This window comes from Gymnogyps californianus, chromosome Z (assembly GCF_018139145.2).
Source record: "Gymnogyps californianus isolate 813 chromosome Z, ASM1813914v2, whole genome shotgun sequence".
Classification (NCBI taxonomy): domain Eukaryota; kingdom Metazoa; phylum Chordata; class Aves; order Accipitriformes; family Cathartidae; genus Gymnogyps; species Gymnogyps californianus.
Genome location: NC_059500.1, coordinates 39,086,642 through 39,111,987, shown reverse-complemented (window position 1 = coordinate 39,111,987; position 25,346 = coordinate 39,086,642). Strand labels below are relative to the sequence as shown.

Here is a 25,346-nt window from a genome sequence, read left to right as displayed (position 1 = left end):
TTATTGTTTTATTCATGAACAACAAATAAGCGTAAATATTTGTGGCCTCCAAGCTTATGTTAAAATAGTAACATAAATTTCTTAGAACCTATCTAAGGCCCACAGAAGTCACTGGAACAGCTCTAGCAAATTTTATGGTCTTTGGAAAGGGACAGAAATGAATTTACTTAATAGATTCATTGGATCAAATCACTTATCACTTGATAGGTGATTTGGATGGAGCTATGGCTCAAACCGATTTGATTCCTTCCACATTCACACACACAGAGACACAGTAAAATGCATCCTGCTGGGGTTTCCTGTTGCACATCTTCTGAAAAAAATTACTGTTACGGGTTTCTCCACCTCTTCTTCAGATAACTGGTAAATGCATTCAGGACTGCTTCTTGAAATCTGTCGCTGTGGAATACCCATAAAGGGACGAACTGCAGGACACATGCCTTCAGAATAATCAAGCAAAAACAATACAAAGGCAAAGGGTTACAGAAACCTCTTGAAAGAAATTAACTGAGTGTTCAGAAAGGTCATAGAAAACAGCAAATGCAAAAGCTTTTACTTTATACTTTCAGTATGTATGTTTCTCTTAGAGGGTGATGTTCATTCCTCTCAGTTTTCAGAAAATCTGTTCTCTTCCCTATACTTTAATTTAATGCTCATCATTAACAACTGCCATGTATAAATATTAATTCTATTTTGTTAGCTTGGTATGCTAAGGAAATGATGTTTATGTGATAGCACCGTCTGTTTTTATGTCCTTCCCCTTCCCCACTAATAACTTTTGAATCTGCTGGCCAATTTCAGTAAAAGAGTAGGGGTCTCAGAAATACTCCTAATAGGGTCATGAAAACAGGCAGCTAAAAAAAGGATGAAGACTAACCAGATATCAAACTGAGCTCAGCTCAAGACACAAAAGTGGAAAAAGCCACACTGTGCTGCTACCACTATGTTTTACTTGTGTATTCCTCCCTTCATAGTTTACTGGTGCCATATTAGCCTTAACAACCTATTCATTGTTTCTCATTTGATGTCCAACCTTAAGGTCTCTGAAATCAGTCAAAAGAACCTGCTGAGCCCATACAGCCTTCGTTCAGCCTTTGGGACCCGTTTACACATTATCAAATTCAATTACCAGCATTTCATGGGCTAAACATCCAAAAATCTCATCTCCAAAGGTGACATAATCCAGTGATTCACTAACAAACTCTTCTGCTGTCTTTGTAATAAGACCGGGTTTTTGGTACATTGTCATTGGAGTAGAAACACTGTAAGGAGCCACTACCTAAAATAAGAAATCATAATAACAGTGTAATGTCATCTGACATTTACATAAGGCCATTCACTCTGCAGAATCCCACAGCATCTGACAAATTATAACAGATATTTGCAATGGATTAAGGCACTATGTGGAATAAGTAATGGTACTATGGTGGAATAAGGAAAAAAGCTGCATACAAGAGGAGACAGAGCTTTGACAGGGTCACCCAGCACTTCACCAAGGACGGCTACACTATACAGATTCAGGCATCTCAGATATTCCTGAAGAATTTGTTAAAATGAAGGCAAATATGGCAAGATATAGCATCACCTGTATGATAATTCCCTTTGCCTTATACTCTGCTTGTAGTGCTTTGGAGAAAGTGCTTATAAAAGCCTAGAATAAAATAAAACAAAATAACATTAGCATAGGAAACTAAGTACTTTCACCTATGCTCACAAATATGTGCAAATAGATCCTTAACAAAAATGGCCAAGCATCATACAACCTAAGCCACAGTGCAGTGGTGAAAACATAGAAATTAACTTTTCAAGACACAGTTTCTGCTGGTGCACATGAGCAATGGCAAGATTGACTCTTTATCTGCACCAGAAAAGATGGAGCCTGACATTGGCCCAAGCCAGACATGAAACAAGTACTCCTGCAGACTGGACTGAAAGCTTTGTCACATTTATGAAAATGCAGAGATATAAATACCTGAGTCCCATTTATTCTAGCTATTGTTTCATGTGGCTATCATCTCTGGCTGACATCTAGCTTCCCAGTTCAACGCTTACACTGCTGTTTCTCTTGCAATAAAAAGGGGAGCGAAATACAACTCATGCCTTAAGCATATACCTATTAGCACAGCCTACAAATATGATTTTCAAAGTCAGATATTTGGGAATTTGGGGGTGTTTGTAGCTTCAGCCTTTAAGGTTTATCTTTCTAAGTTTTTCTCCACACCATGAAGAGTACGCATATACTAACTTCTTTGTGTAAAGGTTGAGTCTCTTTTAAGACTGATTTTAGGAGTTGGATCTTTGAGAAATATTCACAAACTTGACAACGTTGGATCACTCCTCTGTAATTAGAAATATAAAAGTCCTACTAAGGAGAAAAAATAACAGTATTTCAAAGCCATCATTTGACAGGTCTTACAATTTGAACACCAATAGTGTCATGATATTGCATGAAACATCAATATGCTGACAAGTAAAATAGTTTCCTTTCAGGGTATTGAAAAACATGTCCATTTAAAAAGAAACAAAGGTAAAAGACACCCAAGAATGAACCAAGTCAAAATAATACAACCAATGTGCCATATCACTTTGAAATAAAATTAACTAAACTTTTTTAAGGAACTAAAATTGTCTGGTTTGAATGTAGTTCAGGTTTTGAGTAATGAGAAACTTACGTTAAAAAGAGAAAAAGGAAGTGGAAAACTAGACTTTCTTACCAAGAATAACTAGCTTTCTCTTACCAAGCTGAATTTTAGGTATGTTCAAACAAATATTGCTAGTTTTTTTCATTTGAAGCAAACCTGAGCTGAGCAAGTTGCTTCTGGAGTTTCAGTAAAAATCATTCACTCCCCGTTTTTGTATGCTCTGGGCTTTTAATTCAGGGCAAAATTTCAAAATGAAATCTATGAAGCCAGGCAACTCACCACCCACCTACCAGGAATTTTATTCTTGGTTCCATAAGCAAAATCTAGCACTTCTGTGCATCTACAGTTTTGAGTGAACTAGCTAAGGCAGCCTGGTAAAAGTCTTCACTTCCTTGAACGAGTACAGATTGTGAGCACTGGTATAATGCTATTTAATCAAAGGCAAAAATGTTCCAATGATCAGACATACCTTCAGCTGGATTTCATTTACATAGCTTCACTGATTCTTACTTCTCAGCTAGTGCTAATTTACATTACTTCATTATTTCAGTGGAGTAATACTGATTTATATCCTGAAAACCTGGCCCTGTATTGCTGATACAAATGCTTTGGTAAACAATTGATGGGGATTTCTTTATAAAGCAATGTGAAAGACTTACCTTAGAAGCTGAGTACATTGTGTATAATGGACAAGGGAAAGTACCCAGACCAGAGGACAGATTCAGAATAAGACCTTTCTGTCTGAAATTTAATTTAAACAGTTACATTCAGTTTATATTTGACAGTATTATAGTAAAAGCCTGCACAAGTGGAAAACAACTTTTTTCCCCCAGGAGGCATAGCTCTCCTATTATACTGTAAACTACACTTTCAAAACACACGATTTTTACGGTTTAGTTAGGTGCAATTAAGTCTAAACCAGCTAGGAATAATGTCATAAGTGAAATTTAAATTCCCAGTGCAATCAGAACCATGGGAACGTTGTACATGCTATTGTACATCTAACAGAGCAAAAAATGCCATGAGAGGAAAGATTTTATGCTTCTAAGTAATTGGTAGGTCCCCGTTGCTCATTAACCAGCACATTCTTTTTCCTGCTCCATGCATCTGTTGTTTTAGCTTCCCCATTCACAACTCCCTGTACAAATCACTAAAAACAATTCATTCAGCAACAACCAGGAAAAAAACAAACCAAGAGAATTAAAGAGTAGGAGCTTATTCTGTTGCCAAAACAAAAAGCATGCACTGGCCTCTAAAACGCAGTAAACAATGTTTTCTAGAAACTCCATCTGAAGACCTTAACTTCTGGTTTAAGGACCGCCATGTCTAAAATACACATTGTATTAAAAGGAGAAAAGGGATCCTTAATTGCATAGCTGAATTAATCTCTCTGATGTAGTACAGGTATTTCCAGAGCTTGAAAAGTATTATTCCAAGCACAGCTACCACTCTTAGAAGAATACGACAACATATTCAAATGACATTTCTTGCTTAATTAGACCTATCACATGCCATTTTATTTCTGCAAAATTTGCATGATTTTTCTGGACACAGACCTATATTTTATATTTTCTGTCTTGTTCTACAGTTGACTGACAATTTGCTGCAGTTCCTATCATTCATTCACACAGCACTAACAGCAACAGAAGAAATCTTACTGATTGACATACTGTAAAGTGCAGAAGTTAATCATGAAAAAGCATAGCTACCATAGCTCCAGAATAAACTGGAGGTAGCAGCTAAAAGCTATAGAAAGTTCTAGAAAAAAATTATTTTTACCTTGGCTCCATTTGTTTCAAAATCATTTTTGTCATCTGTAAGATAAGTATGTTAAGAGTTATATCCATTCTCCCTCTTTCGGATTGCATTTTTCAGCTGATCTTGTTTTATTCACAAGATTTTCCAATTGCTCAAGCCCCAGCCATATGTATACTGTTCAAATAGCTAAAATGTGGCACATTCAAAGTTTTGGAAAACATTTTAGAAATGCTAATGGCCTGCAAATCATCTGAATTGTCAAAAAATTCCAAAGGTTGGTCTTCTAAGCAGTGAAAGTCTTATGCTTATCCAAAGCTTTTCAATGGTATCTGAATTTTGTCATTCTTCAATACTGAATCATAACTGTAAGGAGAAAGTCAACTTCATAGTGTTTTTGCATTTTCACTTCTGGCTCTACCTGGATCAGAAATAGCAGAAAATAATGAAAAGAAAACTTTTTTTCTGCTACCAAAAAGAGCGTTAGGATCTTTTTTGATGCTAATTATTTAATCATCCGTTCTTATTTTAACAATAGACTTAATCACGCTTATGATTTTTAAAGTGCAATTGAATCAATTTTTAGGTAAGAAATCTGCTTCTGTTTGTTTTATTTGAAGAGTATTATTGATAGTAAGCCTAAGTCCCTAGGGAATTCATACTGATACTAATGGCTCTTTATAAGAACACACATAGTGTATTCATCTTCTCACGGTAAGAGTTGTAGTTAGTTGTTGACCTAACTTGCAAAGGGCAGTAATGAAAAGTAATGCAAATGGTCGATGCAGCTTAATTCAATCCTTGTTAATTCTGTTTTTTCAGTAGTGTCATTGTGCACAGCAGGGTGGGGTTCACAAGCTTCATTTTCAGAAAGGATGACAATGCAAGTGGGTCACATCAGCTTGGGTGAAAGGGAATTTCCAAGTAAAGTGGAAAACGTGGGAAAAGGTCCTGCTTTTGCAGTGCTGAAAATCCTGCTAACATCTGTGTGAGCCAGGAATACCTGGAGCTCGGGCACCCCACTGCAAAAAGTGGTGAGCAGGATCCTAGCAGGAATCAAGGCGGGGGAGCGGGGAGAAAACCCAAACAGATTTAAAGATGATTTGGACCTAACCATGAGGAATGCTGGTTAGGAGCACGATTTCTTCTTTGTATTTTGGAGGAAGGTGAATGTTTGTGAAAGACTGAAAGGGACGTGGTTGCAGCAGTGCAGGAAAGGAATCCCCAGGCCCTGGTGAAGCAGAACAGGTTGATTCTGAGATATCTGTAAGGTGGGAAATGATAAAGGGAGAAACCTTTTGGATCCAGACTGAGAGGGTACAAAATGTTCGCCTGTTTTTATGAGGCATATATATATAACATTCAGATATTGCAGATATTTCTGTTCTTTTGACATATAAATAGAATAAAACCTAGGAGCAGAAAGTTCACCAAAGTACTTTATGGAGGAATTTGTTTCAATTGACTGATATTACATGATTTATTATGTGAAGTCATTAAGCAGCAGTACAAATTTGAAATGTAAAGTTTGCTAGCCAAAGAAAGAGGAACATCTGTTGATAATTTTCATGTCATGTTTAGAAAGATATTAGCCAAGGTTGAGATGAACTACAAAGCTCTTGTTCTGCTTTTGTTCATGTTAACATGCTGCTTGCAAACAGCAGAGCAATACAAATCTTAATCAGAGGTGGAAAGCATGAAATACTACTGTTCTTGTAAGGGAAGCAGCCAACCAAAATTAGCACCAAGAGGTAACAATACAGAATAGGGAGTCAGCTCCTCAAGTTTCTGTCCTGCACTGATACAAAAATATTTTTGCAGAACAGAATTGTGACAAAAAATGCAAGTACAGGTCAAAAAGTCCAACTGCAGATCTTCCTGTCTTGAAGATTTTGATTCTGAAACAAATCTCCCTGTTTACCAAAACAAATATATTTTTGCAAAATGTTTCACCTGCAGTGTAATGTTGTGTCTCAACCAAGTAACTGTGTTAAAATGTTTCCAGTCAGCTCTGATCAAAATATTTCATAGGTGGTAGAAACAGATGGAGTCCTTAAAATAATGCTGACGTTCCTGCTGAAAATCACTATCTGCTGACAAATTAAATGAAAATACACAGAAAAGCTAGGTGGTCACTCTTGTGTGGGACTAATTTTTTTCCAATAAAATACATTACAGATGTAACATAAACGCGAGTGTGTCACATACCTTTGTAACAGAAATAATATTGCAGTTGACAAGGTTCTGCAGGAAGCAAGAAAACAGTAAGTTCATAGTTAACTTCAGAGCGTTTGTAGCTTATCTAGGTAACAAAGCTAGCAATTCCAACTGAAAAGCTTTCTAGCAAGGCAGTTGCTTTTAGAGCTGCTTAGCTTGCCTCGAATTGTCACTGACCGTGCCTATGATGTGGGACACTCAGAGGCAGGTAAGTCCTGATTAATTTTATTTTAAACATGGCGTTCAAATCTGCTTTGCTTCCCTTTGAGACCGTGCCCTCTGTTTTGCCCAGCCACATCATGGCACGTGGTGAAACCTGGAAGCCTGGTGCCCAGGCAGTGATGACGCCAGCAAACCAAGCTGGATGCACACAGACAACAAACCATAGAGGTTCCAGGCGGAGACTGAGTGGGTCTCAGGGACAGAGGCAGCCTGTTTGTGCAGCAAAAGCACTGCCATGTAGAGATATCCTCCCAAGGCCAGCAAGCAAACACAAGTCATAGCAGCAGCAGAGATGCCATCATACGGTTGCAGCTCTGAAGGAAACAGCCTGCTTGAGGATCTCTGATTTGTAATAGATAATGATACATAGACTGAATGGATCCTGAGACAGGTGCTAGCAAGAAATACACTTAGAAATTCTGGTTTTTTCATGGCTAATACTATAGAGGTAAGTAACAATAAGGCAATGAAGAACTTGATCACATCCTTAATCCTGTCAAACTATTCTACGTGTGTAAATTAATTCCCCGCCCAAAGTAAACTGTGTTTAAATGAGGTTTATTTTTTCACACACTTAAGCAATGGTGTTCCAAAGAAAGTAAGTTTTAATAATACTAACAAGAACCCAATACTTCAGGTGTGGCTGTGACCAGGCTGGACCCCATTATATTACAGGTGAGCAGTGAGCCAGAGGGGCCGCTGATGCCTGCTACAACCAGGCCAGCCGTGGTCTTCCCTCCATCGCTGGGTGCTTGCTGCAGTTTAGCTGAAATCTACCGTTCTTTTTATCTTGCAAGCTCTTCCGAGCATTAAAAACAAATCAAAACATGCTCCTTCAGGCCCAGTTCTTTTCCCACTCAACTGAACAGTTAAATATGCGCTGATTGTAGCAGGGGCAGAATCTGTCCCTTGTTAAGTGGAATTACAATTCCTCATTGTTAAATTGGAATTAGAAACCCACAGAGTAATCCTACCTCATCTATGTCTGGTCCATTAAGGAAACGGCATGGAAGAGGATTATGAAGCATTCCAACATTGTTAACTAATCAAAGGAAAAGATAAGAATGATAAGAATGATATCTTAATGATAAGAACCAAATCTAGACAAAGTGCAGAGTTCAGCTAGCTAAACAAATGGCGGCTTCTCCAGACCCAGAAGCTTTTGAGCTGTATGTGAACAGAAATGCTGTTTAGCATCGAGTCTTGTTCTCACTGAAGTCATCAATACTGATCAGTGCTGACTTCAGGGAACAGAAAGACAGTCTGTTGCTACAGTTTGGGGTTTTGTTTGTTTGTTTGTGTTTTGCTGTTGTTGTTTCATTTGTTTCACTATTAAAAGGAGTAGTTTCTTTTTAAGAAAAAACAAACCAAAAACATCCCAAAAAAACATGTTTTCATTGTTGCTGCGTGGATCATACCGATTAGTGTTAGCCACAGGCTCATTTCAAATTGAATATAAGAATTGCACACAGCTGTAACATAACCAACGGTAAAAATTAATTCATTGAGGCCAAACAGGGAAGAAGTCACCCCACAAGCTGGATGCTGCTTATAAAGCAGCAGAAGAGGTTTCACAGTGAAGAAGCCACTGTACAGAGAAACAGGAAGCCTTTGGAGAACGAATTAACTTTTAAAACTTGTTCATGGTAAGTAATGCTCAAATGCATTAGGCAGCTGTATGCTTGGTTTTAAGTGTTGGCTAACAAGTTATTATGACACATCATTTATACAATTCTCTCAATCTTTATAAAACACTCTTCAATTAACAAACCTTAATGACTCACCCAGAACACCAATATCCAAGCCTTGTAGACTTTTTTCAATGTTCTCGTATACTGAATTTTTAGTGAAATCAGCTTGTATAACTTTCACCTTTTGACCCGTGGCCTGCTCTGTAATTAAGACAAAAAATAGAAAACCATTTTGCATCTACCCAGAGAGAGGGAGAGCTGTAATTAAGTAATGAGAGAAACAATAAGATGTCTCATTTAGTCATGCCCACTGTACAGTAAGCAATTTTTTCAACTTTCTTACTTTAAGAAACGATACAACACAAGCAAAACACTCTCACTGTACCCAGCTGTTTTCAGGGAAATGGCCTGGCAAATACAGGAGGAATTTATGCCCTGAAATCAATGGAAGTTCCCTCACAAAATCTAAATACCATTTTGTCCTTCAGTAAGAAAAAAAAAAACCCAGAAATAAACAACACAGGTCGTCTTCCCCTGGTTATCATAATATTTATAAATGAACACTGTCAGCATACATTAGACAAGTGAATGTGGGTGCCAGATCCTCTACATAAGCACAGTTTTGCAGAATGGTTTAAAAGTGTTTTCATGTATAAGATGAACATTTTAACAAGCAGAGCTTATCTTTTTATGTAGGAGGAGAGGAAAACAGGGCTGGATGTGATTGCAGTATTTTCTGCATTATTTTCAAACAATTCCTCTCCTGTTTTGACATTGGTACTCCCGTAGACTGAACCTTCCTCAGGATTTCGCAGGACTAAAAGGCATTTTAGGGAGAGTATAGCTTAAATTTTACAAGGTCAATTTACACAGAAGGGAAAGGGAAACGTGTGTGATTTTTCCAGTGTCATTGCTATGCAGGAGTGGACCCCAGCTGTACATTATCATTTTTTTCAGCAGTTGATTTATTGCTGTTCATATTTTCAATGAAGTTTCGTGAGGAAAAGAGGTAGAGGCTCTTATTTATTCATTTTTAAAGGCAAGGTTCTCCTTTAAAGGGGCCCAGTAAGGTCTCTTCTAACTAAATGTTCACATTGTAAATTCTTGCTACTAAACCTGCTTTCAAGTTTTATGGGCAACCTGAAATCCAGATGAAGTTTGCTGAAAAAGTGACAGGCGAAGCTAGGAAATGTCGATAGATGATCGGATTGCAGACTCGCTGCGAGTGGCAGGAATTCAGGTGCACACGGATGGCAGAAAGCCTGCTTTGGGTCCTGTTTGGGAAATGGTCTCTGCTTGTTTGGTGCCTGATTTTATCATCCAGGTGACAGAGAGCACTGCCTTGAATAGGAATCAAACTTGCTGATCTCTACCCAGAAATCTTGCCTCATCCCTTGGTGTACATTCAGAACTTAGGAAGAGGCCTTGCACCAGCTCCCGCAGGAGAGCAAGGCTGGCAGAAAGCTGGCTTTGGGTCCAGCAGGCCAGTCTGCAACAAAACAGAGCCTCCGTTGGAGGATGAGAGAAAGTTGTTCCCTCTTGGTTGTTTCTCCTTGCCCCTCCATATACTGCAAGTCTCGACCACCTTATGCTACTCAAGTAATGCAAGCAGTCTGAGGAAACAGCAGACGCTCTGACTCCAGATCTGAAATGCAGGCTGCATCTTGTGTGCAATTTTAGAGGACATCTGTCTCCATGACAGAAGAAAGGAGGAAGGAGTGCCCTTTTTCTTGCCCTCTTTCCAAGCTGCAGTTGTGCGTATGAAAAGGACGAAACACCCTTTGAATCTTCAACCTATAAAAGCAACTCTAGTGGCAAATGACCCCCTCGTGGTCCCAGGCTGGGGGAATGGTACAACTATAAAGAAAAGGACATTGTAAGTGTAAATGCAGCGAGCGGGAAAGAACAGAGCAACAGCTGGAGCAGGCACCTACAGTGACCTTCTGATTGAAGAGCTCTATAAACAAAATTAGATGGTCTTAAAAAGTGTAGTGATGTTGTGGCCATCTTTCTTGCGGGCAATCAGAAGGGCAGCCAAAACTAGAGCAACATAAAAATGAAGATCAAACAAACCATTTGGACTTTCTCTGCATCCCTTTGTCTGTACAAAACTGTACTGCTGCAACCAGCACTGTCAGCCAACAAACAAGTACTCCAGATGGCTTTCTTCTGTCTCATTTAAGAATAAAACAATATATTAAAAAACAATAAAACTATCATGCTGATAAATGAATTATCCAGGGATAGCTCTTCAGAAAATGATAACAATTCTGCAAAGGAGAGAGCCAAAAAAAAAATTTCCAATGTTTCTTATGTCTCTCCCTCTCTGTGACAAAGATTTATGACAGTCTTTGAAGACACAAGCCAGTCCAACTCTTTTTAAAAGTCCTAAGCGTGCCAGAAGCAAAAAGCCTAGGTTTTCAAACATCAGGACAGGTTATTGTCTTTTTTAAAAATGCAGAGAAAACTAATGTAAGGAAAATTAAAAACTTGAACTGAGTTGTTTAATCTGATGTGTTATAAAATGTATCATTAAGAAGGATACATCTAACTCCCTCTGACCTCAGACCACTTGGGAATGCCACTTGTCAGACAGGATAATGTGCTGCCTTTTGAAATTAACCAAGAAGAGAATAAATCAGGATGAAGCATGAAGTTGGTTAGGACATGCAGTTTGCCAGAAACTCTCCCTTTCTATTTGAAGAGTTATGAAGATCTTCTGAAAACCTGAGGTAGCAAAATGAATGCCTGAGTGACACAAGAACTGATCTTTGTAGAAAGGGGAGACCCTTTTGAAGTGCTACAGCAAAATTTGAATATGAAGAGAGAAGCACTCAGGCTAAGATGGCATTCATATTCAGTGGAAATTTGCAGACAGGAGAGCAAAAGGAGAAGTTATTTTAACAACAGAGAGAGGTTAAAAAAAATTTAAGATTGGGGAGAAATATAAAAACTTCTGTTAGATTATAAAGCACAAGTTCTGGCTACATTTCAAAAGTCTTTTGGAGAACTGTATCTCGTCAGAAATATAAGATAACTCAGTTTCAGAAATAATGGGAAAATAGAGAAGAAACAAAAAGAATGAGGGTAAAAGCAGACCTGCAAAAGATGACAGAAGATACCAGAGAACACAAACTCAGTGGAAAAAAAAACCCAAACATGGGAATTGCTACTAGTTAGCAGAGCACTCAGAAAATCGGTCAAGGCCCTCAAGTGCTCTGTTACGTAGTAGTGCATATTGGGACAGCACTCCTGAGCAATAACACTTTACCTCAAGGGATCAGCAAGACACAACAGGCATTTTTAAGAGCCTTTGAGGGTGAAGGAAGGATGTGCTAAGTGAGTTGTTTTATGCTAGTCAGTGATCTCAGCCTGTTACCTGCTTAGTTAGCTCTTGGAGCAGAAAGGACAAGAGGCAGAGGACACAGTACAGCAGATTGGAAACTGAACCTGTAGGAGGGGGGACAGCTAAATGAATTAGCACCTTCACAGGTCTTAGTGGGAGCAAGGCGCACTTGGTTCTTGATCGGGTGGGGTGATTTTTTTATTCATTGCTTTATTCTATATAACAGGCATAATTTCAGGAGGGAGAGGTGGATAAACTACTTCCTGCATCACCAAACCCAAATTCATTAACCGCATGCTCAGCTAGTCTACGCTGGTACAGCTGTATTTTCTGCTGCTTTCTGAGGATCACACACCTTATCTTTCCCTAAATACAGGTTTGTTTCTTGTCAAAAAAACCCCCCAAAACAAAAAAACCCAATCAAACCCCCAAAAACCCAACCACCCTTGTTGTGAATAATTTTTATGCCTTACAGAAGTGGCTTTTTTTGTTTGTTTGGCATTAACAGCCAAACAGTACAGGCTCTGGTCATATAAATAGATCCTAAGGTATAACTTTTCACTCAGGACCTAGCTCTACCCGTACAGCTTGCTTAGGAAATGTAGGCAGAAAAAATAAAAAAGGAGTGCAGTTAACAGCATTCTATCATTTCTAATCTCCTGGTATTATGGTTTGATCAATGTTTTACAACGACAGTACTAAATGTGTTAAATGAGCAGTATACCTGGTGTAACGGTCCTCGCTGTCTGCCTTCCACAAGACTTATTTTGTTATCTTTCATCTCATTCTAAAAGAGCTTTCCAGTCCAAGTGGATGAAAATCCAGTTTTCAATTCCAGTGCTTCTTTAGAGAAATGTTTTTCTTACTGTGGATTTCTGCCTGCTCCAGCTCTGAGAGCTGTTCTCAGGCACACCTGTGGCCCACAGGACTTGGAAAGTCAAACACTGAGATCTCTGAAATTACCCACAGTTTAGACTCTTTTGATTTATATTATTCAGTATCCAAACTGAATGTGACAGTATAATTAGGCAAATAATATCATCAGTTTGAAAAGGGAGGCAAGTCTTTTAATTATGGTATCCAACTGATTGCAAAATATACATGGTGTAGCTGTTAAGAAAAAGGAAACAAGATAAATGTGTCCAGTCCCACAACAAATTTACATAGCCTACAACAAACTCTTTCTCTCTCTCTCTCTCTCTCTCTCTCTCTCTCTCTGTGCCTTAATCTCCTTGCACGTTAGCTCAGGGTAATGATAGCTGCTTGGAGTGAGATACTGCTTGTTTAAGCAGTTTAGAAAGAAAAAGTCAGTGAGAGTTAGAAAATTTAGAAAACAGTACAATCATTTTGGTTAAGTTTCTGCTTCATTTTTGGTTTCCATTGTTTATCTACTCACATAACATCACAGTAAGTTTAACTTTTCTTCCTTCCCAATGACTGCTTAGCTTAATTACAGTAAAGCCTGTCTCTGAAAATTGGAATCAGTGGAACATTTCCAAAGCTTTAACATAAGTCCACATCCAGAGCTCCCTGCTGATTTTAGTGGCCTCCAGGTCAGATACTCTATGCTTTTCATCACTGTATCTTCCTCTCTTTCCTTTTGTTCGTGCCATCTACTTGTTGTTATGTACTAATTTCCAACCTGACACAATAAATAACAGATGAGTCACTCTGGGCTTCAGCCAAACCCCACTGAAAACAATAGAAAGACCTCATAGGGATTTGCCACCAATTTCAGCACGCTTTGGGGAAGACTCTTTAGGCCCACAACCCAGCTGAACATAGCACGAAAACCTGACCAGTGTAGCCTGAGCTCCTGGGGTCACATCATCCACCTCCCCGCACCTTGGATAACACTGCTGCAGTCAGTGAAGCTTCCTCACATGTGAAAAGCCACGGGTCACTTTTGCACAAGGCGTAGGAGTGTTTGCAGGGTAGGCTATCTATCTCAGCAGTACCTTTCAGGACATGGCAAGTGGCATACACAATTCAGCACAGTATGGCCTCAATTAGGAAGGTGGCCATGGATGGCCTTATAATAAATCATAGTGCAGAGGAATTTACAGTATGTCATCTTTCCAGCCCTCCACCACTTTTTTTCTTTACTTAGCTATGTCAGTCTCAGGAATCTTATTGTTTTCGTTCTTTGCTTCTGATTATAATTTACAATGCAAAGAAACTATAAAAACTCTTTAGCCTTTTTTCCTTCAGGTTTCTGTTATTGTAATTCTTTAACATTTAGCTGCAAAGAAATGCAACAATGACACCAGAGCTGACCTAATTCCCACAGAAATTATTTTTTTATGGCTGTTTACGTAAGTGGGGCTAGTGTAGTCCATAGTCACATTGGTCTCACGGATATGACTGCTTACGGAGGCTATTCGGGGAGTTGGTGCTTTCCTTCTCTGATACCCCTTGCTTCCCAAGGGAAAACAAGTCTATCCCTGGAAAAAAAGGGAGGGAAATTGGACAGAAAATTTCAGGGTCCAATCCTTGATTTTGGTAGCTGCAGGTTCAGAAGTTACAAACTTGTTCACCCACTTCAAGTCTGCCACGTCCCTGAGAGATGCACTGCTCTCTCTGCAGGTAAGTATCCTGAACCTGACACTCTGCTGGAATCAGCTGCTAAGCCTGCTTAAAGGCAAATATTTCTGACAGAGGTATAGTCTTGGAGTGACACATGGTTAACACAAGAACCTGTGAATCAAGGAATCTGGTGGATAGAAAAAGAGACAGTGGGAAGAATAACCTCGATTACAGCAATCTTTAAAGTTAATGGAGGATATAAACTCATTTGACTCCTAAAGAAATCCTAACTGTCAATCTTTAACTTACTTAAACAAGCCATTCCCCAGGGTAAATGGCTAATATCCTTTGAAGAAAAGAAAGGGAACATTAATTCTAAAGCCACACTATTTAACTGCTTTTTCAAAATCCAAATGTAACTTGAAAACCTTAAAAAACCAACCAACCAACCAAAACCAAACCAGGTACCTTGATTTCATTTTTACTCCTCTTTTGCTATGTTCCAAGAACTAGCCTAAAGGTAACCTTATTTTTCCAAGCATAAACTGCTTCATAGATCCCTCTGACAACTCTAGTATTACATCTCCTTTGCCTGTATTTACAGATTTTAAGGGCAGATGAAGCCAGTAAAGAACCCATATTCACTTTTTTTATCAAACCCATTGCACTATTTGAATGATAGCATATATTTTTAAAGTGATCCATGACTAGAAGGGTTCAAGCAACACAGTAATACCAAAAATTATTTGTAGTATTGGAGCAATACCTGGGGCTGTATCTGTAGCAATATCTGGGGCCCTACTGTACTAGATACTGTACCAAGGGAAGAGACCTCTAGATTCCTGTAAATCCAGCCTGCTAAACGGGAAGATAAGTTTGAGACAAACACTTACCAACTTCAGAGGCTACTCTCTCCAGTTTTTCAAGAGTTCTGCTTATCATAACTATATTTAATCCACGTTTTGCCAGCTACAAGAGAGGAATATAAAAGTTGTTAGGAAACAGTAAGGTGACAAGAATCTTTCCATTTTTTCCAGTTTTGCAATAAAAGCAATCATGGATTTTTTAAATTGCTTTCATTCACCTGTCACCTGCCTAATGTGTAAACAACAGATATTAAAACCAGGCCAAGCAATAATCAGTCTTTTAACAGTCTTCCAAAACATCTCCTTTACTGTATAATCTTGGACCCTTACAAGAAAAATATACTGGACAACAATCAAACCCCAATAATATGAACAAAAATAAATAATCTGAGCCAATTTCAAATGAATGGAAGTCTGCAGGGAGTGAAAGCAACATGACATTTCCCAGAAACACATTTTTATTTCTACTTGGATTCGGGAGGCCAAATATGTTGATGAGTTCCTAGTCATTTTACAACATCACTTTCCACCATCACATTTTTTTATCCTGAGGAAGTAGATCAAGCATATTGAATTGAAGGCTCAAGAGTTTGAAAGGATTTGGACTTTGTTCATATTTTTTTAACAGAAATAAAATCTGACGCAGGTCAGATGGATCAATTTTAACTGTTTTTTTCATTAGACGCAAACTAAAAAAAAAAAAACAAACCCAAGGAAAAAAGGTGAAGTCCATGCACAAAACCTCAAAATACAGTCATAAAAATGTACATCCACAAAGATGTTTGCAATAGCTGAAGTTTATAGCTGCGAACACTATTTCACACAGCAGTCCGTTTATAGTCAGTTTGGTATTACCATACGCAGAACAAATGCAGAACAAACAGAGAATGGTTTTCTCCTGTTTTCCTGAGGTCTCCCATTCCCATCAGTTAAAGAGTTTTAGGCAAAGCCTGAGAGAGAAACATGGCCCCAGCTTTTGAAACTAAGTTATTAACAAGTGGCAGTTGAACGGAGTTGTGTGCATAAAGAAAGGAAAGATAAAGCTGAAACTAGAAAAATGTCCGTGAGAGCAAGGAGAAAGAGAGCTAAATTAGTCAGCACAAAAGATAAAGCCAATGTCATCTAAAAGTACCAGGTTTGCTTAGAAGTAGTAACTAACCAGCAAAGGCCACACACTGAAGACCCATTCATTTCCATAGCTGACTCCCTGCAATGCTTTCTCCTTAAACCTATTTGAGGGAAACAGTTGGTCCTGTTGGGCTCTTCTGAAACAATGCAGAGAATGTTAAGGAATAAGGACCTTTGTTCAAAATTCACTACATCAAGAGTACAAGGGGCAGACCGTCTATTAAATGCATGAGCCACAACCATTTACATTTTCAGCACAAAGACCATGCTAACAATTCTGTGCTTTTGGAGACCCTCTAACATAATTGACCAGTGCTCCAAAGAAACCTGCACAGACTTAGACGCTCAGGAGTTTCGAAAGCTTGTTTTAAGGGCTCCGTTTGAAGTTCTCGGGAAGAGAACTCTAATTGCCTACATACTGGCAGATTTCCCTTTGCCCACAATGAGCTTGACTCAAGCCGTTTCCAATTGGAGACGTGGTCTCCATTCCCATGGTCACTTGCTCCTTTCTGCCATTTGGGGATGTTTGGATGGGGATTATTTTAATTTTTGAGCCTTCAGACCCAAGACCAAATATCAGCCATGTCATGCACAACATAAAAACAAAGTTCTGCTTCACTGGGCTTCTCAATATCTTCTCAGCTATGTCTCTGTATTTCGTTTGGTAGAAAAATCCCTCCTAAAACCTAAGTAAAAAATTATTCATGTTGCTAAGATTGCATGGTATTTCAGCTAAAAGCACATGTTTGTGGCAATCTTACAAAATTGTTAATGGTCAGGGGAGAGGACTCTCCCTTGCTGCTGTATACCAGACTAACCAGAAGTATAAGGCTGTAGCAGCCATTTCTCAAGGCAAAAGAGGCTACACACATGACTACTCTTTTTTGCTTCCTCACCCACATTGAAAATGTCCATCCTTTTCAGAAATAGGTTTCGTAGGACATTGTAACAAACATGAGATTCAAATGCACCCTCAAGCAAACCAAAAGAACTGCGCTTAGAAAAGAATTTCCTGGCCATCCACAGGAAAGGTTAAATCAGGTTTAACACTATCACATTTCAAATAAAGGTAACTTTTAGTGTAGACATCTTTAGCACAAAGCATTTTCCAAACATATGAAGGCTTTGACGTTAGAGGATGACATTTCCTCTCATAGTTAAGAATAAGCACTGGCTCCCAGCACTGTGTAACGTGAACCTCCTTGGGTTAGGAAATCCTGACTCCCAGTGGCAAAGGACTAAAATGCTCCTGAAACTCAGTCTGCCAAAATGTAACATCATTATTACTGACTCCAGCCATAATGAATTATGACAACTTAGCATTTAGAAATGGGGCTAATAATGAAGAAAGATCAAGCAGGATCTGCACTTTGGAATCTCACAAACTCATGGTTAAAAAGTTTAAACCTACATTAAATGAGTATAAAGTCACTCTGCATTTTCTAGCGTGTTTTTGCAGCTCAGTCTAAGGTGAATTTTTAAACAATAAAGCTTTGTGAAAGGCAAGACACAGGTTTTAGATTCAAACCATGCATGTAACTACTACAGTTACCCTGACAAATTGGTTATACTCTACATGGACCATTAGATGTAATAATTTAAAATCCCTAATAATTCTTCATGGAATCTGTAGCTGCCTACTGTAAATTTCTACCTATTACAAAAGAGATTCTTCTCTCTTCTCCAGGATTGTGGAGCACTGATACGGCCTCAGTGCTTCACTCCTTTTCTTTCCTTGCCTGGGGTTCAGACCTGTAAGGTCTCCATGATTCAAATCTTTCAACCCTTTTTGGTCCAGCAGACCAGCACTGAGACAAGAGGGCAGAAAGATTCTGCAGTCTTTCTGCTAGCTCTGCACCTGTGCAACGCAAGTAGAATAGCAGTATTTCCAGGAATAAATCCAAGACCAAGTGGAGAAATTAGAATACATTTGCAACTGGAGCGGGAAAACTCAGATCATATTTAGCTTGTATTATACTGCTGGTAATACTACGTGCAATTTCAGGAAATGAAACAAAGGTTTAAGATTTGAGAAACTGTTGTATTAACAAATGCAGTGCCTGTCTCAAAATGGTCTGCTAAAACATTGATTACACACAGGGACTGGCCTGACTTATAAGAGAGTTATGAACTATTAACAATAACAAAAATGGTGACCACGTGAGCCACCAATGTCCTGCTTGTGCCCTGACATCAGATGAGAAGTGTGCAGAGGCTAAACCATAAACCTCCGAGTATGGCATGGCCTTGTCCATAAACCCAGTATGTTTGAGGTGCTAAGTCAGTAACAGATGCTAAAGCACACCTGTAGTTTCTACATCAGAAAAACAGAACAAACAAGACCGCACCAGTACCTGAAATGGTACCAGTTGAGTAGAGATGTGGCAGCCTAGCAGCACACTCACAGTTGACTTTTTTTTTCCTTGTTGTAAGTCTGGTGAGTCTAAACCCCATCAGCCCAAGGACTAATGTACCAAATCTAACAGAAACCTGGCTTTTGAAATAAGTATAGTAAACTAGATCCAAAATCCTGGTACTCTGACATCAGAGCAGCCAGTTAAAAGGTCGGGGTCTTTACGCTCGAGAAGGCTAGTCCTTCAAAATCACCCTGATGTGCTAGAAACACAGACAGAGCCTTCATGGAAGCCTAGACCTTCACGCAGAAGAGGATAAGCTCAACTTCTGTGTGTGCTTGCCTCTCAATACAAGCTCAGGAAACTAAAGGGACAATAATTTCCTCTGAAAAGTCTGTGTCCTGGCATCAACAAAGTAGTGTTCTGAGACCTCATAGGGCTCTTCACACAGCCCCAGGCAGCTCTTGAGCTTAAGAGACTTTGCAGAGACCTGTATCTAGCCATAAACCTTGGAAGCAAGGGTACTGAACCAGTAAATATTGTAACCTTTGCCTGGACCTCAGTCTGCTGGATTTTACCCAATGAACCACCTACTGCGATTTCCACATAAAACACCAAACAGAGAAAGCCACATCACACTAGCCTTCCAAAACACAGGAACTGCTCTCCTTAGTCTTCTGTACCATACACAATCAACAAGTGTGGAGCCCTTACATTAGCTGTGAATTGTTATCAGTCCATGCCTAAGCTCAGGATGTCAGAAAGAAATTAATCACTTGGTGTCAGAGCTCAAACTCTAGAAGAACAGACGCTGTGGCCATCAAACAAGGCTTGCCTTCACATCAGCCCATAACACCAGAGGAACCTACGCCAGAAGAACATCAGAGAATTTTGTACCCTGACATCAGACCAGCAAGACAGCAGTGCTGAGCCAGAAACTCCAAAGGCACACAGATATTAAAACAGCAGTGTCAGATTTATTTATCCACAAGCCACACACAAGTGTGTGCTTCGACCTCAGCCAGCAAGATGACGTGCCAAGCTATGAGCTCATGTGGTGCGGGCTTGGGATCTGCCCCACAGAGCAGTAGCTGAGCACAGCTTCAATCAAAGGGACCACCTGGGGAGGAAGGTACATCTCAGCATGGATAAAGATGGCTCTCAGTCATCCCACAAATGCCAAAAATAATGAACAAATGTTCCCCAAAATCTAACCAGTTCCAGCCAAGTTTAAAAAAAAAAAAAAAACCCACAGTAGTTATTTTATTTTTTCTCATAGTATAAAGCAGCCATTCGCATGCCATAGCTGGCCTTTTAAATGGGATTTAGTCTTGCATAACCCATATAGCACAAAGGAAGCAGAACAATGACAGAGGCTCTGATCTAGACATTCACAACGTTCCTGCAGCCTTCACATGGATAAAATATCACCAGGTGCTCACACACAAAGTTAGTTCAGCAAGCTGCATGTACAGGTGACTACACCCAGAAGCATGGTGTTAAATAAATGTTTAAGCATTTCTGACAATTCCTCTCCCTGTCTCGATCCCATCCCATTCCCCCCTGACCTGTGTATTCATCAGACTCTTCCCATTTACTCATCACTACAGCAACTCAGTGAATAGACAGAAGGCAACATTTTCCCTTCTCTCCCACGGGAGAGCTTGTGATCTTTATCAGAACTATGTCAAATGTTAAACTATAATACCTGGTATTTGTCTTTGTGCTTCCTACATTCAATGCACTTTCAAAAGTAGTTATTGTATTGTCATTCCCAGTAATGAAAATCATGAGGTAGGTGCTTAAACAATGCATACACTTAAAAACACTAGCTTAAAAATCCTGTAAATTAATTCAATAGCCAACTCATTTTCCTTTCCTGTGAGATATATTTTATTATTTATGAGCAGAAGGCATCACATTTAAACTCCTGCATATTACAGGCTGCTAATTTTCACTTGGTCACCTCAGCTCTGAAGACAACTCATGTTTCAGTGCTGTTTAGCTTCTAGAAAGGGAGCCAGTTTTGAGTGAAGACACCAAAGAGAAAATCTACTGTTCAGTCACTATCACGAACAGCAAGGCTGGTGCAAGACAGTACAAGGCCACCCTGCCTTCAGCATTGATTCGCACAGGTGAAAAGAAAGGGACTGCTGGAGTGACACTGCACAGCAGCAGCTACAGGGACAGCACAGAGCTCCTCTCTTCTCCGGCAGCCTCCTAGAGCTACCAATTCTTAATTACACCATTAGCTTTCCTTATAATTTCCAAAACTTGTAGTTTATATTAATTTATACAGATTTCTCCTTTATTTGTTGTTTCAGATATATCTTTCAAAGTGTGTTTGCAAGTGTAAAGGCTAAAAAATTACATTTTGTATGTTAATGCTGGACCACCCCACTGAAAGTCAAAAAGCAGATTAGCTGGGAAACTGGGAAATAAAAGGACAATTTAGGAGACTTCCTAGCCTGGACAGACAACGTGAAATCTTTTGGATTACTCATTTTATTTCCTTGATCTGACGAGACCACCGAGGCATGAATGACTTTCCTCTGAAATGCAGAACCAGTTTCCTTTCAGAACTTGATTAATGCTATTCTGCACATACCGGGGAGAAGGATTAGCACCATGTTTATCACAGTGGCTTTGAATCCTAGAATAATTTTACTAACTTGCAAAGACTGATGAAGGGGTACAATTGCCGTTTTGCCAAAATAAACTTAAGGGTAAGAAATCTATCTTACCTCAAAGGAATACGCTTTTCCAAGCCCATCTCCTGCTCCTGTGACCACTGGAGAAAGTAAAAAGAAGAATAAGGATTACATTTGGAACTCTGCTTTAGCTTGTTCTTGCTTGAATTCTTCAATCTTCATCATCTGTGTTTCTTGAACATTGCAGTCCAAATGCTTCTACTGACGCACAGAATCAATCTTTCAAAAAATTTACTTCCTTGTGACCTTTTCATCTTTCTGTTACTTCATTTAGCACTTTTTGTCTTCAAAGCAAATCCCTCCCCAAAGTAACCTACCTGATATAGTAGGTAGTTATTACTCTCATTTTCAATGGGGTTAACAACAAGCAACAAGCCAACTGCCTAAGCAACAATTGCCTCAGCAACAAGTCAATTGCCTAAGAGGTGGTAGAATTTTCTTCCATATACGTATTTTTACAACTTTTGCTTTTCCAGTTTTTCACTTTTACGCTGGTGGCAGAATGGTAGGTGATAAGGACTAACTGGTGACCGAAGCTGACACAACACTTTCTCACACAGGAAATCTGTCTGTAAGGAAACATCACAGCAAACTTACTACCATCTATAAAAACCTCTTCCTTCAGAGCTGTTCTACTCAGTTTACCTTTGGATTTAGTGTTACTGGGAAAGTAAACAAGCTTTGGCATTTGTAAAGCACCCTGAACTTTAAATGTTACGCAAACAAATACCAAAGAGGAACTATAGAAAGAAAATCCTTATCACCTTAGAAACAAAGAAGAAATAAATAAAGTAGGAAAGCACCAAAGCAATTCCAAGGTAAATCTGGTAAGTTTTCAGAGCAAAATGGAAAATTAGTCAATATTGAAAAAATGTGTATTAAGGACTTCTAAATTGCAAGAGACACTGGGGAAGCAAGGTGATTTTGAGTGGTTGGGTTTGTTGCCAACAGAATAGCAATTACTCTCTCATTTCACAGAGAAAAGTCCCCTCAGTGAGGCAGCAGTGGATCCTTAGCTTTCAAGCAGACCAACAAAGGAAAAGCAAGAGTCTGTTGGGAAACAAGCTTCCACCTGCCAGCTTTAATTTTCATGATTCTCAGGATCTCATGTGCCACATGATACAGCAAATCATCCAAGCCTTATGAATTTTACTGGGCCCAGAAGACTTTATGTTTATAAAAAGGACAGAGCATAAAAGGTCCACTAAAGGAAACAAATCTCCCAACCTTCAGTGGAAACACGGATTTTACACAGAAAGTTCCATACGCTGCTCCTCACCTCATGCACAGAACGGAGGTCCTTGCCTCACTTAAATCAAAATGAGACCTAAGTATTGCTTCAGAAGCAGCTGGAATTCAGGCAGGTCTTCTGCACAGGGGTGGATTTCATTTCTTATTAATCCACTGTGAGATGCACTTACTAAACATGCATTCAGTCCAGTCACATCAAGTCTCTAATGCAGGGGAAAGGAACAAAGCACAAGTGCACTGGGTCACTTCTTAACAAGACGCCACCATCAGTGACATCTGTAGCCCAGGAACTCAGAAACTGTAGTACCTCTTCATTCTTGCTTCATACTGATAGTCTAACAAGCTTAAGAAAAACATCAATGATCAGTAGGAAAAAGAAGGCGTTTATTAAACATTTCTGTTATTTTATGAGACTGCATTGTATCTTTTAAAAAGTACTGCCAAGTTGCAGACTTTGAAGTTTTTAGGCTAGAGTAGATTTGGCTTGTTAATGATACCATTAAGGATAGGTCACCAATTTGGAAAAAACACACTGGAACAACATCACCGGGAACAAAAGAAAAGTTGCTTTGAAAAGTGGAGACCATATGCTAGACATAAACTAGTTGCTTCACATATCAGGAAACTGAGGATATAGGCAATGCTATTAAAACTAAAGCATTTGCAGTAGAGAAAAAACGTCAGAAGTAGGAGTGGGGAGAGAATTCACATCTACACACCAGGTGTGTGAGCTGTTACCAGTTCGACTATTTTTCTGTTCTCCCCAAGTACGCAAAAACCTTCAGGCTCATAAACTGGAAGTTAATAGGAGAAAACAAAAAGAAATTAAGCAAACCACACCTAGTGGAAACTGTGTTTTGTTCTGAAGGGACAGGGTAAAGAAATGCAAGGAACATCGCTCCTCATTAGTAATGTAACAATCCACCACTCAGTTACAAGAAGAAGGTGAAGAAGTTTCCTTTACCTGCCCATTCTCCCAGCGACCGAAAGAAAGTCTGAGGCAAAGCACTCCAGATATGTGGGAAAATATATTTCATAAATCTGATGCATTTTACCAGCGTACAGAAACAGATCAGACCCCCAATAAGAGTGAGTAGCTGATGCTGGAACACTTCCATGGCGAGCGAAGGCAGTGAGCTAGTACGGATCAGTCGCTCTCACCCCGGGAAATGCCTCTTTCCAGCACACTGCTAGTCTCTGAGCACTGGCAGAGAAGTGAGAAGTCTAATCAAACCACGTGATTTTCTTTTTCCAAGGAATGTTCAGGCTTTAGATTAGAATAACATCTCTACATTGCACTCAGATTTGTAAACTACTGAAAAAATCCAAACTAAACAATGATTTCTGGTGCTTGCTTTAGAGGAAAGGTTTCACTCTTTTTCTGGAAATTACCCAAGAACAAAAAGAAAAAAAACATTTTTATTATCATTGTTTAGGATTCATAGAGACTAAAGATGGGTCTAAACCAAAACCCTGGATAAGAATACTCCAAACCTTGGGGATAACACACATCAGCACTACTTCTTACAGCGAAGAGTTAATCTCTAGCCCAGACATTTCCATGGCAAGTTCACAGTGAAACCAGAAAAACAGATTTATCTACCAATTCAAAGACAAAATAATAGAAGGTTACTAAAGTCACCTAATTCTTTCTATACAGAGAAAGCAGTATTATATAACTTTTCATAGAGCTTTCTGAAAAGAAGTTAATATCATTATGCCTATTTTACAAATGGTGCAATTATGGCATGAACAAGTACAGTATTCTATTAACAAGGGAAGAGGACTTTCAGCTTTTCTGAACAAAGTATGTTTGAACTAGTATTAAAGTTGAGGACATGTATCAAAACCTTAAGGGGAAAAACACAAGAACAGTATCTCACTGCAAGACAGAGATTAAATCAATGAAATTCAGACTTCAAGTGATTAAAAAATTTTTAAAAAGTTAACATATGGAATTTCTCAGGGAAGGCACAGAAACAAACTTTACTCTTCTTTGTAGTGGCAGTTTGAAACATCCAGTTTTCAAAGATCAGCTTAAACTGGAGAAGAGAAACACTGATGCTTACATGTGCACTTAGGATAAGGGAAAATAAAATTTGTCCATATACTATAATGATATTCTTCCACATTTAACACGAGTCACCTCTAAACCTCTGACACCCAGAAATCTCCAGCTGCAGAGCAGCAATATATGTCAAGTGTCACATTACTGACACCTTCAGCCAGAAAACCACAATATGCAGATGCATTACAAAGATGTCTGAATCACAAGTGTCTGAAACACTAACTTATCTGTAACAAGATATAAAAATCATTACCATCTTAGCGTAACAACAACCCAGTTTCCTCACACATAAGCTCTTAAAATTTCACCTCTTTTTACCCTGTAAGGCCAGTCAAATCAAAAAAGGTCTAGAATATTAATTTCCAAAAATATTTACAATCACAAATTCCCCAAAGAATTACTTACTAGTCACAGAATACTTTAAATTTGAACAAGTTGCCCTGTATTTTTCATATGCAGCAATGATGCTGAATACCTCCTTTAAATGAAAAAAACCCCCAAACCAAAAAACACTTCTATTTGATGATGGAGTCAAAACACAAACTTCCATAGCTGCCAGTCTTCTCCTT

At 39.0% G+C, this 25,346-nt stretch overlaps 1 protein-coding gene across 2 annotated transcripts; it reads right to left on the bottom strand.

Moving 5' to 3' along the window:
• On the bottom strand, nucleotides 1-24,663 carry HSD17B3 (hydroxysteroid 17-beta dehydrogenase 3). Of its 2 annotated transcripts, XM_050912908.1 has the most exons (11): nucleotides 23,674-24,663; nucleotides 21,492-21,538; nucleotides 15,293-15,368; nucleotides 8,621-8,728; nucleotides 7,811-7,878; nucleotides 6,606-6,641; nucleotides 4,422-4,456; nucleotides 3,302-3,383; nucleotides 1,586-1,651; nucleotides 1,130-1,279; nucleotides 1-440 (listed from the first exon to the last, which is right to left on the bottom strand). In XM_050912908.1, exons 1-11 carry the CDS (start codon nucleotides 23,825-23,827, stop codon nucleotides 330-332), a joined length of 933 nt encoding a protein of 310 aa, XP_050768865.1. In that variant the 5' UTR covers nucleotides 23,828-24,663; the 3' UTR covers nucleotides 1-329. The 2 variants fall into 2 exon arrangements, with proteins under 2 accessions (XP_050768865.1, XP_050768866.1); XM_050912909.1 differs by lacking the exon at nucleotides 1,586-1,651.
• Nucleotides 24,664-25,346: the final 683 nt, after the last annotated feature.

Coding starts and splice junctions, on each gene's coding strand:
- HSD17B3 (XM_050912908.1), bottom strand. CDS start 23,827: ATGGAAGTGTTCCAGCATCAGCTACTCACTCTTATTGGGGGTCTGATC. Junction 8,729..15,292: donor GAGAGTAGCCTCTGAAGTTG/GTAAGTGTTTGT, acceptor TCTTAATTACAG/AGCAGGCCACGGGTCAAAAG. Junction 3,384..4,421: donor TTGAAACAAATGGAGCCAAG/GTAAAAATAATT, acceptor ATTAAATTTCAG/ACAGAAAGGTCTTATTCTGA.